General features: G+C 43.3%; 1 protein-coding gene across 3 annotated transcripts in view; it reads left to right on the forward strand.

Moving 5' to 3' along the window:
- LOC115204260 (pyruvate carboxylase, mitochondrial) overlaps window positions 1-12,620 on the forward strand; it is a 121,285-nt gene that overhangs the window by 68,861 nt on the left and 39,804 nt on the right. For all 3 annotated transcript variants that reach the window (XM_029769685.1, XM_029769686.1, XM_029769687.1), the window contains one exon: window positions 7,292-7,474. In XM_029769685.1, the coding sequence (XP_029625545.1) occupies window positions 7,292-7,474 (183 nt within the window). The remainder of the gene's footprint in view (window positions 1-7,291; window positions 7,475-12,620) is intronic.

Raw genomic sequence — 12,620 nt, forward strand, 5'->3', positions numbered from 1 at the left:
AGTCGTGAAGAGGGCACAACAAAACCTATTCCCCCTCAGGAGACTGAAAAGATTTGGCATGGGTCCTCAGATCCTCAAGGTTATACAGCTGCACCATTGAGAGCATCCTGGCTGATTGCATCACTTCATGGTATGGCAACTGCTCGGCCTCTGACCGCAAGGCACTACAGAGGGTAGTGCGACCGGCCCAGTACATCATTGGGGACAAGCTTCCTGCCATCCATGACCTCTATACCAGGCGGTGTCGGAGGAAGGCCCTAAAAATTGTGGTACCCGAGTGCCAAGTCTAGGTCCAATACGCTTCTAAACAGCTTCTACCCCCAAGCCATAAGACTCCTGAACATCTAATCAAATGGCTACCCAGACTATTTGCATTGCCCACCCCCCCCTTTTACGCCACTGCTACTGTTATTATCTATGCATAGTCACTTGAATAACTCTACCTATATGTACATATTACCTCGACTAACCGGTGCAACCCGCACATTGACTCTGTACCGGTACTCCCTGTATATAGTTTCACTATTGTTATTTTACTGTTTCACTTTTTAATTACTTGTTCCTTTTATTTCTGTTTCATATTTTTTAAACTGCATTGCTGGTTAGGGGCTTGTAAGTAAGCATTTCACTGTAATACCTGTTGTATTCGGTGCATGTGACTAATAAAATTTGATGTGTAATGTGTATGACCGATGAGTACCGATACAATTTATCTATAATTTCTCTTCATGTGACAAGGATGGAAAGGATTTGCCAGTAGATTGTCGACTTGATTCATGACGATGACTGCTAGCTAAGGTTTTGAAAGTATGATGCTGACATGATTAGTTCAATCAAAGCCACTGTAGATATAACGTGGTTTGATGTAATTTTGTATGTGGCCTTCTTGGATGGGCACTTCTAATGCAACGCTATGGCAGCACCCAAGGGGCTTGAATTTGAGCTCTACCTTTTAGAGTTTGAGGTGATGTAGTGTTTCCATGAGTGACAGAACACTGTGCCAATCACGGCGCAACTAGAGAACATTACCAACCCATTCGCTCCGTATTTTCCGCTTGCTGCCCCTCTGCATTACTCAAGAAAGCAAAAAAGAGACCGTATTAAAAAAAAAAAATATGCATTCAATATTATTATTCCTGTCTTCCCGTTGTCATTGTCGGAGTGGACACACAGGTTGTGCACTCCGCAAACAATGTTACACTTGGTAACACAAGTGGTCTTATTTCATTCCATTTACAAATTCTGACAATTTAGTCATCTTTGGTTTGGAGAGCTCCTGTCAATGTTGTGTAAGGAGGTGCACGCATAGAAGTAGACCTATAGGCTACCTGGCCTGATTATACATAGAAGTAGGCCTATAGGCTACCTGGCCTGATTATACATAGAAGTAGGCCTATAGGCTACCTGGCCTGATTATGCATAGAAGTAGGCCTATAGGCTACCTGGCCTGATTATACATAGAAGTAGGCCTATAGGCTACCTGACCTGTGTGTAAATGTAGGCATATAAATGTGCCCATTTGGGGATCTGATAGTTTTCACTTTTGGCGTAACGCACCACCACTGTTGAGCTTCTCAAAGTAATGTCTTCACCTCAAACAGCAAGCAAACAGTCTGTTTTTACATCTGTTGAGAATGACAATAGTTCTATGTATTTGAAAAATCTTTCCAGCTCTCTCCCTTTCGATAACCACTCAACGTGAAAAGGAAGAATAATTCTCTGATTAAATGGAAACGGCATGAAATAGGCCTACCTGATTTACATCTTATCAGTGCTTGACTTGGACTGGAATAGGTTCCGGTACTCATTTTGGCTACTGGTACTGTTTATATTTAGGTGCAGGAGCTCCACAATACTTTTGAGCTAATATTCTATAAGAGGAACAGGAGCTCAAGCAGTAGAACATTTGAGGTGCTGGTACTCAGCTCTGGTGAGATCCTGTCCAAGTCAAGCACTGCTTCTTATCCCTTGCACAAATAGTTTACATGGCCGGAGCTCACTGGCTTGAAACTCAGAAGGCCCAGAATATTTTATACAATGTTGCAAGTTTGCTAGCCTAAGCTTTGGATGACCCAAATTGATACAATGTTTCAAGTTCATTGCAGACAGGCCATGTGTAGTGTTAGGTTCTTATTTTTCAGAGTAAATAACTCACGGACACTAGAGAAGCTTAACCAAGTTTAATTCTTCCCAAAGGGTCTTTACAGCTGTAATTCAGACAGACAAGGTAAATATATGCCACTTAAGACACTCGTCCTTCCCTCCAATCCTTACATCTTATGGTTCCACAGGAAGAGGATAGTAAACCCTTATTACTCCCTTCAGGAGATCTGAGCTCACCTTCTGACCTCAACCCCTCCTTCACCTAATCCACAGATGCCCATCTGCCTCCCCTATAGCAATCACTTGATCTCCTCCCGTCCACCCAGCACATTCCACAGATGTCCATCTGCCTCCCCTATAGCAATCACTTGATCTCCTCCCGTTCACCCAGCACAATCCACAGCCACTGTCTTTCTCACTCCTTATATTCTATGCTTCTGATCTATCATTTATTTAATATCTCAATGTTCAAAGTTTAGCTGACTGTGTTGATTCCAACAGCCAATGTGATTTATAGGATATTTATTTTGATCAGGATATTTTCTACCTGCAATGTTTTAGTTTTCTTTTTTTACGTAGTTACTAGAAGTGACTTTTTAGGTTTGTTTAATTTTCATTTAGATTTGGATAGAATTGATTCACCACATGACAATGATTTTGAGATATGAAGATGTTGTTATAAATTAAACTTGAATGAAAATGTGCATATGTAAACCATAACTGGCATGCAGATTGGTAAAATGGTCATATAAATTGACATTCCACATGACAAAGGTTGCCGACTCCTGTAGCCTGTTACCGGCAACATCAGGAGAGTGACGGCAGAGTCTGAAAGCCTGCGGGAGGATAATAGTTGGGTCAGGTTACGTTTATTCTTTTTCTGGTTATCTAGATCTCTGGCAACCTCATGAGCCATTTGTGTTATTTCATCAAACCATGAGCTTTAAGCATCAGACAAGCTCAATGCATATAGTTGATTTGATAAAAACGCATAAAGTGTGTCTATAAATGGAAAAATGCACGTTTTTAAAAATGTCTACCAATCCATTGTTCGAAGGAACAGAAGACTTTCGGTCGACCCAAGTTGTGTGGGACAGCCCTAGCGTGTGCGCACACAGTGATGAGTCTGGCCCATGTTGTCTTGGAGCCATGGGGTGATCTCCTCTCTCTGCAACAAACACGGCACGTTGGATTTTCTGCCATTGTCTATTACTGTGTAACTGTTGCTGTGGGCTCCATCCCTCCCGGTAGATTCTATTCATACTGTGGTAATAACTTTTATCAGAAAGGGCCCACTGTTAAGTAGACAATCAAGCGCAAGCATAGTTGTAACTTCATTAGGTTACTTTTCGATATTTTGGTACATCTATATATCAAAATGCTAATTTGTACCGTAAAACATTCTAAGGATCAGATTGTCATATTGTATTCATATCTAATTGAGCGATTTTTAAAGAATGTTAAATGTGAGTGCTACAAATACGCAGCTGCACCAAGGGTGGGAGCAGGCAGCACGCCATGGAACAGATCATCTCTCCGGCTCACCACGCAGGAGCTGGGGCTCTTGCACCGCAGGTGGACGTGTTTTTAATTGTTGGGAGGCTGTTCGGCTGTGATTGTTCTGATTTGTGTGGGAGTCCTCCCTGCAGTGCATCTCACACAATGAGAATAGGGCTAACAGTGTTTTAATCCCAGTGCTGGAAGGCACATGAAGGCACAGCGGTGGGGGCTTGGAGGATAAGAGTCTGACCCTTGTGGAGCTAAACGTGTAGTTTCTAGGAGTCACTCTGTCACTAGTTTTTGTTGCCTTATGTAAGGAAGCATGTTTTATTTCACACACATCCACTGTTTGCTGTTGAAAGCGTCTTCTGTCTCGTCTGTTTTAGTTGAATTTTTTTATACTTTTTTTTAATCGCTGCCATGTCCCCACAGGAGGCCTTTTGCCTCTTGCCAGGCCATCATTGTAAATAATAATTTGTTTAGAATTGACTTACCTGGTCAAATAAAACGTTCAGTTTTTACTGGTGTTTAGGCTGTATTTTCAGTTTGCCATTTTATACCAATAATGATATCAGCACAGCACGGTAATACTGAGCTTGAATAATTCAGTGATTTGTGTTTTCGGAAGCCAACACTGTCACCCATCAAGGGCAGTATCTGCTGATTGAAAGGCTAGCTTTTGTCTTTGGTCTGTTCTGACATTGCACAGAACCTAGCCTAAAACGGATTGAAACGACCCCTATTTGTGCATCATTTACATCAAACCTTTTCATTTGGAACGTTACGTTTACAGTCACCTGGTGTGTTTTGAATCAAAAATAACTTAGTTTTCAAATCAACTGTCTTTGAATCTTTAATTGGACCATGAAAATGGAGATTGTTAAAGGATATGAGTGAATTAAACATCCACACCGCTGCAGTCGAGACTACTGCTGACTAATTGGGTTTGAACACCTCCCTCTGCAACTGGATCCTGGACTTCCTGACAGGCAGACCCCAGGTGGTGATGGTGGGCAAAATCACCTCCACCCCACACAACTAACACCATCGTTGATTTTCCAGACAACATGGCGGTGCTGGGCCTGATCGGCGACGAGACAGCCAACAGGGAGGTTAGAGCCCCGACAGAGTGGTGCTAGGGAAACAGCCTCTACCTCAACGTCAGCAAAACCAAGGAGCTGATTTGGGGTCTCTGGGAAACTGGGAGGGGAAGAGGGCTATTGACGTGTGTTTACTTTATAATGTGAATAGTCATACTTGACATGGCACATTTATCTCTTCTGTATATCCTATTGTGTACACATCAGGCTATTACTAGGCATGCTACCACTTCTATTACTAGGCATAATCAAATGTATTTATATAGCCCTTCTTACATCAGCTGATATCTCAAAGTGCTGTACAGAAACCCAGCCTAAAACCCCAAACTGCAAGCAATGCAGGTGTAGAAGCACGGTGGCTAGGAAAAACTCCTTTAGAAAGGCCAAAACTTAGGAAGAAACCTAGAGAGGAACCAGGCTATGAGGGGTGGCCAGTCCTCTTCTGGCTGTGCCGGGTGGAGATTATAACAGAACATGGCCAAGATGTTCAAATGTTCATAAATTACCAGCATGGTCAAATAATAATAATCACAGTAGTTGTCGAGGGTGCAACAAGTCAGCACCTCGAGTAAATGTCAGTTGGCTTTTCATAGCCGATCATTGAGAGTATCTCTACTGCTCCTGCTGTCTCTAGAGAGTTGAAAACAGCATGTCTGGGACAGGTAGCACGTCCGGTGAACAGGTCAGGGTTCCATAGCCGCAGGCAGAACGGTTGAAACTGGAGCAGCAGCACGGCCAGGTGGACTGGGGACAGCAAGGAGTTATCATGCCAGGTAGTCCTGAGGCATGGTCCTAGGGCTCAGGTCCTCCGAGAGAAAGAAAGAGAGAATTAGAGAGAGCATACTTAAATTCACACAGGACACCGGATAAGACAGGAGAAATACTCCAGATATAACAGACTGACCCTAGCCCCCCGACACATAAACTACTGCAGCATAAATACTGGAGGCTGAGACGAGGGGTCAGGAGACACTGTGGCCCCATCCGATGATACCCCCGGACAGGGCCAAACAGGCAGGATATAACCCCACCCACTTTTCCAAAGCACAGCCCCCACACCACTAGAGGGATATCTTCAATCACCATCTTACCATCCTGAGACAAGGCCGAGTATAGCCCACAAAGATCTCCGCCACGGCACAACCCAAGGGGGGGTGCCAACCCAGACAGGAAGACCACGTCAGTGACTCAACACACTCAAGTGACGCACCCCTCCTAGGGACGGCATGGAAGAACACCAGTAAGCCAGTGACTCAGCCCCTGTAATAGGGTTAGAGGCAGAGAATCCCAGTGGAGAGAGGGGAACCGGCTAGGCAGACACAGCAAGGGCGGTTCGTTGCTCCAGAGCCTTTCCGTTCACTTTCACACTCCTGGGCCAGACTACACTCAATCATAGGACCCACTGAAGAGATGAGCCTTCAGTAAAGACTTAAAGGTTGAGACCGAGTCTGCGTCTCTCACATGGGTAGGCAGACCATTCCATAAAAATTGAGCTCTATAGGAGAAAGCCCTGCCTCCATCTGTTTGCTTACAAATTCTAGGGACAATTAGGAGGCCTGTGTCTTGTGACCGTAGCGTACGTGTAGGTATGTACGGCAGGACCAAATCGGAAAGATGGGTAGGAGCAAGCCCATGTAATGCTTGGTAGGTTAGCAGTAAAACCTTAATCAGCCCTTGCCTTAACAGGAAGCCAGTGTAGGGAGGCTAGCACTGGAGTAATATGATCACATTTTTTGGTTCTAGTCAGGATTCTAGCAGCCATATTTACTAACTGAAGTTTATTTAGTGCTTTATCCGGGTAGCCGGAAAGTAGAGCATTGCAGTAGTCCAACCTAGAAGTAACAAAAGCATGAATACATTTTTATGCATTTTTGGACAGAAAGTTTCAGATTTTTACAATGTTACGTAGATGGAAAAAAGCTGTCCTTGAAACAGTCTTGATATGTTCATCAAAAGAGAGATCAAGGTCCAGAGTAACGCCGCGGTCCTTCACAGTTTTATTTGAGACGACTGTACAACCAAGGTTAATTGTCAGATTCAACAGAAGATCTCTTTGTTTCTTGGGACCTAGAACAAGCATCTCTGTTTTGTCCGAGTTTAAAAGTAGAAAGTTTGCAGTCATCCACTTCCTTATGTCTGAAACACAGGCTTCTAGCGAGGGCACTTCTATTACTAGGCATACTACCGCTTCTATTACTAGGCATACTACCGCTTCTATTACTAGGCATACTACCGCTTCTATTACTAGGCATACTACCGCTTCTATTACTAGGCATACTACCGCTTCTATTATTGGTTATTTTTTTGTTGACTTTACTCTTATTGCTGTAGGTTTTTCTACTGCGTTGAGGGAGCTAGCAAACAAACATTTCGCAGCATTTTTTTATGCCTGCTTTAGACTGTACATGACAAGTCAAATGAGTGAATTGACAAATGTGAAACTTGGAAAAGGTTAAGTGTTGTCAAAGGATATGTATTGCTGCATTTGTAAATGTACATGTTTTATATAGACGGGCTTACTTTCTTCCTGACTCATGTCTTAACAGCTCTATCTGCATACCCGTAATTCCTCTCTCCCAATTCCTCAGGTATTCCGAAGTGGCGAGGGCATGGGCATCCGTCTGGACAGTGCGTCTGCGTTCCAGGGAGCTGTCATCTCTCCCCATTACGACTCCCTTTTGGTTAAAGTCATCGCCAGCGGGAAGGACCTGCCTGCTGCCGCCGCCAAGATGAACAGGGCGCTGGCGGAGTTCCGTGTCCGCGGGGTCAAGGTAGGGTCATTCATTACGGCACATTGTCACATTATGTGACCACATTAGGCTTTTTAGTCACCCGCTACACGACTCAAGTGACTAATCCAGTCAGCAAGAATTTTTTGAACTTATCAAATAACCTTTTTTCGAAAGTGCTTGGAAGTGCAGCTTCTGAAAGCACCCCGTTTTATCCGCACCTAAAACTGTCTACATGTGTCATTACTGTGTAATGGTCAGATGTTTTTAGCACAAGACCCTTACTACGGGAAAAGCGGCATAGTGAAAAGTGCTGAAAGTGGCAACTCTGGAGAAGAGAAGTGGAAAGCATCCTTTTCTGACATCCATGAAAAGGATGTCAGAAGGCTAAGTGGGCAGAGAGAAGGGAGCTGTGTAGAGGCCGTTAAGGCCAGACAGGTCATCAATGCATTTATGATTCATCTGATCCTGATGATCAAAGACATTTGTAAATGATAAACATTGTAGAGAGCTGAATTTTTCTCCCCTCAAAGCCCAGATTTTCTTTCTTGCAAGTAGTGCATCTTTTAAATGGCACCGTTTTTAATTGGTAAATTATTTAGTAGTAATGGGAAGTAGAAGCTAAATATACAACGGACTGGATGGCTTGTCTACGCATGAGACGGAGAGGATAAAAGACTAGCAGATGGGAAAAATGCAGGTAGGTTTCTACTTTCAACTTTGTATCGAAGAGGGCTTTGGTTTGGAATTGTTAAGTAGAGAATCAGAGTGGCAATACTAGTGTCAATAACATATGTTCACATGAAAGCACAGTATGAATGGCAGTAATGGCTGTATATATGTGTTTTTGTTGGTTTGAAGGGAGGGAGTTCTTGTTCTGTCAGCCCTAGTTTTCCATGGCTCTGAATGAAACCTTTGATTGGTGTGTGTGTGTGTGTGTGAGAGAGCGAGGGTTAGGGGCAGCAGCTGCAACATGGCCAGCTGCGCTTTTGAAGGGCATGCAGCAGGGGAACGCTCCAACATCTTATGACTGTCCAACCCCACACACACACTTACCTTTCCTGCATCAGCTTCTGCAAACCAGCGCCAACATGATTCTATTCTCTTGATTGTCCTTTTTCTTCTTCCTTTCCGCTTGTCTAGTGTCCCCTCCTTGAATTCCTTTCCTTATTCTCCTTTTCTTGTTGACCTGATACAGTGTGACAGACTGAGACGACTGCCCTGTGTAGTTGAGATTTCATTTATCTTATATCCCTCTCCCCTCTCACCCTCTCCTTACCCCTCTCGTTCCCCAAGTTAATGCTCTCTTCAGCCCCGGAGGTATTTTGTTGGCATGATTATTTGCAGCGCTCTAAAATATTAAAGCTGCTCCAGATCATCCCCTCTCTGCTCCACAAGAGCACTAACTAGCGAATTGTCACATGTTTTTTAATGATGACTCATTATCACTTCAGGATGGGTGAAGAGGTTCAAACCATGTTGGTCGCACAATTGCCTCCCTCCATTTCCTTGCATGTTTGATTAATTTCCCTCACTGCATATACTAAACTCATTTTCCCCCTCTATCATGCATCCATCCTTTCCCATGTCTAAATCTCATTCGCTCTCACGCTGTTCCTCCCAGCAGGGTTAGGCCACTCGAGCCCCATTGGACCACAGCAGTGCCTCCTTTTTTATTTATTTTTTACTACCCAGCTTCAAATGGGTAGTTTATTTAGCACTGACGCCACCAGAGATGTAATTACCTGTTCAAGTAAGAGTACAGCCAAGTGATTTCCCCCAGCAGCACCATTAGGTGTTAGAGAAGCAGAGGAAGTGCTGCTAACATCTGCCCAGATTTACACAACATATTGGCTGAAAAAAACGATCAGAAAATGTGATACCATCCTAGCCATAGGCAGTGCTGGTTTGAAAACCTGAGCCGACAAGGTGAAGAAATCTGTTGATTTGCCCTTGAGCAAGGCAGTTAACCCTAATTTGCTACAGTGGTGCCCTACCACTGGCTGACCCTGTAAAACAACACATTTCTCTGCACCTATCATACTATTGTGGCTGACCCTGGAAAACAACACGTTTCTCTGCACCAATGCGGCTGTGTGTGACATGCTTTTCCAATTCCCTCGTGATTTAATGGTGTTGTAAACATGTTGAAATCCTTTTTAAAGGTAATCCCACAGTCATTTATCGGCGTAGCAACAGACTCGGAGCTTCCCAAGTTCAACGTCAACAAGATTTGTTATTTCAGCGCTCATGTTACCCACTGTGCTGTTGTGCTAATATCTTCGCAGTGTACTGTAGTGGTGCATGCAGATACACCTTGGAAAGACTAACCAGCATTACCAGCCCAATATCCACTACATGTAGCTGTCTCACTCTACAGATGGACTATGAATTGGCTTTTAGTTGTGTTTTTTTTTACCCCTCGCTCACCCGCAGATAGAAATTGTACCTTAAGTGGTCTGGGAAATTACTCCTTTGGGTACTATGCAATGATTCCTGTGCCCACCATCAGTTATCTTTTGTATGTCCCTTTTTCTTACCACCTCCTCCCACAGTTATGCATTTACTGTACACATGAGCATGAGAGCAAAGACAAGGCTCTTAATCAATTGAAATGGGAGCAATAAGTTGTTGCCAGCTTATATACCTACTACATTCCTTTACAAGTAGAAACGGAGATGTAGTGCTCCATATGAAACGGCAACACATTCACTGCCACTGTGTAGCGCAAAAAAACTGGTCTTTGAAGCCCTAATCTGCACTGAATGGTTCCCAGAGGTGTGACTGGCTTTAGAGGGAGATATGGCGAACTGAAGCAGGGTGTGGGGAGATATGGAGAGGAGTTGTGTGAAATCGAGATGAGTGGGAGGCTGCTTAAAGATGTAGTGTGCAGGCAGGCTGGGTGCAGATTGTTCCCTTTATTTCAGATCTCGCTCAGATCAACACATCTGATTTATTATTATGCATGGATACTTTTCAGTCATTAGAATTTGAAAGCTTTGCTGCACTCTGCTTCGAAGTGGGATAGTGAATTAGGGACGTGCATTAAGGATTTCACAGCTGTGATACTCACTGTCATTATATCCCCCTCTGCTTTGCTCCCTTCCACCATAGCACCCCACACCCACTCCTCCCCAAACTGCCTCTCTATGCAGTTTAGTGACGAGGAGACATTTTGTAGGACCAAGGTAGAAGATAAACAAGGATTTTAATGCTGTATGCAGCAATCTGTTAATGACCACTTAAACATGCATGTACATGAGTCATTTGCATGAATAATACTCAACCCCCTCCAACGCTCATTCTCTCCCTCACGCTCTCCCTCACGCTCTCCCTCTCTTCTGCCTCCCATATTTATCCTTCACACACAAATAGAATTGTTTGTTCGGCTAAATTAATATTGCAGCACTATTTCCCACTTTGCATCTGCTGATTTACTTTTGCAGCATTTGCTTCTAGGAAAGGAAATACTTCCCTCAAGGAACAAACACAAAACGACCAGAATTCTGGCCGTTTTAAAAAAATGTAGACAACTGATGGTGGATGAAAGTGCCTTTTTAGGAATTTTGATTAATGTTGGTCGTTTTATGTGGATTGAGTGTTAGTCTTATCCACTTTCTCTAGCAACACATTCACCCACACACTCCTATCTGCTGATCATAGTGTGTGGTTGGGGTAGAGGTGCTTCAGCGTAACGGGGAGTGGATTTGGTGATTTAAAAAAAAAAATTCAAATGGGTGGGTTAAAATGCTGGTCTAAGAGATTTTGTCAGGTTAAATCACCCTGTTTTTCTACTCAAATATCTAGTCGGGAATGGAAAAACCTTGGCTCTACATCTGAGAGGAAAAAGTCAAAGCACTCACTTAAAATCCTATTCTTTCTGGCCGTCTCAAAGCTGGGGTAGGGTTTTAGATGCAGGGGCAGAGAACAGCCAACCATGGTGAATGAGTTGGATGGTACGAGGTTAAATGAAATCAGGACTGGCTAAAAGAACTCTGAGCCTTTTTTTATTTTCTTATCCTACAACTTGGAGACCTTAGAGCTATTTCTGAGACGGGGAACTCCTGAACTGGTCTAAACTGCTCAACTTTATCCACAGCCAACCAGATCTGATATTAATGGGACTTGTCAGCAGAACATGACATATCTGACCTCTACGATGTGAACAGTGGTTGGTTGCAGAACTGCAGGTCAGTGGTTTGAGCACCGCTGGGCAGAGTTCACAATGTGTTTGTGTGAATTCACCAATCAGCACTTTTTAATTGGGCGAAATAGGGCACCAGTTTGCCTCTGGCAAGAAAAGGGGAAACTGCTGCATGCCCTTCTCTCACTATCTCCTCTCCCACTCCATCACACAACTCATGCTAATTGAGTTCAGAGGGCCTTTGTGGGTATGACTGTACACTACAGAGTAGTATTTAATATGACAAATGGCACCAATAGACATGTAGCCTATCTCTGTGAACTGGTTTATCTCAGAGCTCCTCCCCCAGCCACCTTCTCTGCCCCTCTTTCTCCCCATATCTCTCTTCCTCTCTCAGCTCGAAGACAAACTCATCTGTGTTAGCCGATAGGCTGCTTCCTGCCCTTCTCAAACAAACACATGATCACTGACTGGCATCTGATTGTCACAGTTTTCATATGATCCATTTTGATGCCTGATCTACTCAGCGGTTTGCAATTCAATGTCGAGTCATGCTGCTGTTGCGTAGCGGTTGATTTATTTACTGTAATTCATTCATTGTTTTATTTATCTTGTTGAAACAGAAGTCTCAGGTTGTAGTCAGTCTCTTACAGCATTAAAGCAGACTGTACTTTTTTTATTTTTTATACTTGTCATCACTCCCGTCTGCCCACACCGTAGGTGGCTTATCTTCTTCACCATGTGCTAGGTTCCTTGTGCAATCCACTTTGTGCTTTTAAATGTATGTCCTTGTCTTTTTTAAGAAATCTAGAATCATTGGTTGCTACATCCATTTCGGACATCAAAATAAATGATATACACCCATTCCACTCTATATTCTTCAAGAATCATTTTAAAATTGATTACATATTTTTTTCCCTCATCAATACCTCATAATGACAAAGGGGGAAAAGTTTTTTTGACATTTTTGCACATTTATTAAAATTAATTAACAGGTACCTTTTTTACAGAAATATTCAGCCCCTTTGCTATGAGACTCGAAAT

The sequence above is a fragment of the Salmo trutta genome, chromosome 12 (genome assembly GCF_901001165.1).
Source record: "Salmo trutta chromosome 12, fSalTru1.1, whole genome shotgun sequence".
In the NCBI taxonomy this organism is placed as follows: Eukaryota; Metazoa; Chordata; class Actinopteri; order Salmoniformes; family Salmonidae; genus Salmo; species Salmo trutta.